General features: G+C 58.6%; 1 protein-coding gene across 1 annotated transcript in view; it reads left to right on the forward strand.

The window, feature by feature from the left end:
• Window positions 1-1,540, forward strand: part of LOC123058697 (UDP-glycosyltransferase 87A1-like) — a 2,114-nt gene extending 574 nt beyond the window's left edge. The window contains exons 2-3 of the mRNA XM_044481399.1: window positions 1-256; window positions 420-1,540. The exon at window positions 1-256 is cut by the window's left edge and continues 46 nt beyond it. Coding sequence (XP_044337334.1) covers window positions 1-256; window positions 420-1,312 — 1,149 coding nt within the window. The 3' untranslated portion in view covers window positions 1,313-1,540. The remainder of the gene's footprint in view (window positions 257-419) is intronic.

Here is a 1,540-nt window from a genome sequence, read left to right on the forward strand (position 1 = left end):
GACCACGCCGCCTTCTTCGAGGCAGTCAGCGTCAAGATGGCGGAGGCCGTCAGGCAGCTGCTCGGCCGGCTAGTGCTGGAGCTGCAGCCGAGGCCGGAGGGCATCGTGGTCGACACCTACCTGACATGGGGGGTTGCGGTGGGCACGCGGTGCCGGATACCGGTGTGCTCGCTGTGGACCCAGCCGGCCACCTTCTTCTTGGCGCTCTACCACCTAGACCTGTGGCCGTCGGGTGATGAACATGAGCGCGATGAAGGTAACTAGCTAACTGACCATGCACCAAGAGTGATTACATGTTAATGCGAACCATGCGATTGTGTTTGCACGATGCATCTCCAGTTGTTCCTTTGTGTGAGTCGTGGATTTTTCTTACTAAACAACTCTTGACAAGTGATGTGTTCTACTTGTGTGCTCTGCAGAATTAAGCACCAAGTCCATGGATCAGTATGTGTCGTGCTTCTCATCAGTAAGAATGTCTGATCTCATGGTCTTCAGCCGATGGAAGCGGCACATGAAGATAACAGCGGAGGCGTTCGTGAACGTACGTAAAGCGCAGTGTCTCCTCCTCACCTCCTTCCACGAGCTTGAACCCCGTGCCATCAACACAACAGCAGAGCTACTTCCGTTCCCCGTATATCCAATCGGCCCTGTACACATGCAGCCGAACGGGAACACGGGCAGGATCCAGGACGAGGAGCACCGTGACTGGCTCGACGCGCAGCCAGAGAAGTCGGTGATGTACGTCTCGTTCGGCAGCTACGCTTCCATGCCGCACTCGCAGTTCCAAGAGATCGCCATGGGGCTGCTTGACGCTGGAGTCAAGTTCTTCTGGATGGCACGGGACAAGGCCCCTGAGCTGCGGGAGAAGTGCGGCGACAAGGGGCTGGCGGTGCCGTGGTGTGACCAGCAGGAGGTGCTGCGCCACCCCTCCGTCGGCGGCTTCCTCAGCCACTGCGGGTGGAACTCGGTGCTCGAGGCCGTGTGCGCCGGAGTGCCGGTGATTGGCTTCCCCGTCGCGTGGGATCAGCTGGTGAACGCCCGGATGGTCGCCGACGAATGGAAGGTCGGCATCGACCTGAGGGAGCAGAGGGGGGAGGATGGGTCTGTGAGCAGGGCCGCCATCTCGGATGCCGCGAGGAAGCTGATGGATTCGGATTCTGCTGTTGGCCAAGAGATGAGGAAAAGAGCCGCACAGCTGCGCGAGGTTTCCCGTAGCGCGGTCCGGGAAGGCGGCTCGTCGCATCGTTCGTTGAGCGGTTTCCTCGAGGATCTCGCCGAGGGAAGGTTGGAGGTGGCTGAAAGTTCTCATTGACTGATGGCACTTCATTTAGTCCAGTGAGTGGCAGAAAAATTAAATGTTTACAGCTCAAAATGATGCACTGCAATGTGGCCAGGGGCACGTGTCAAAAACAGTGAACAATCCGTATATTTAAACCTGAATTCTTAAACGCGCAGCTGCGCTGGATGGGTGTCGCGAGCGCACGTGGGAGAGCCGTCCGATGCGCCCGATCGCTCCGACTGCGCGGGATCCAGCCCGACC

Source organism: Triticum aestivum, chromosome 3A (genome assembly GCF_018294505.1).
Source record: "Triticum aestivum cultivar Chinese Spring chromosome 3A, IWGSC CS RefSeq v2.1, whole genome shotgun sequence".
NCBI lineage: Eukaryota > Viridiplantae > Streptophyta > Magnoliopsida > Poales > Poaceae > Triticum > Triticum aestivum.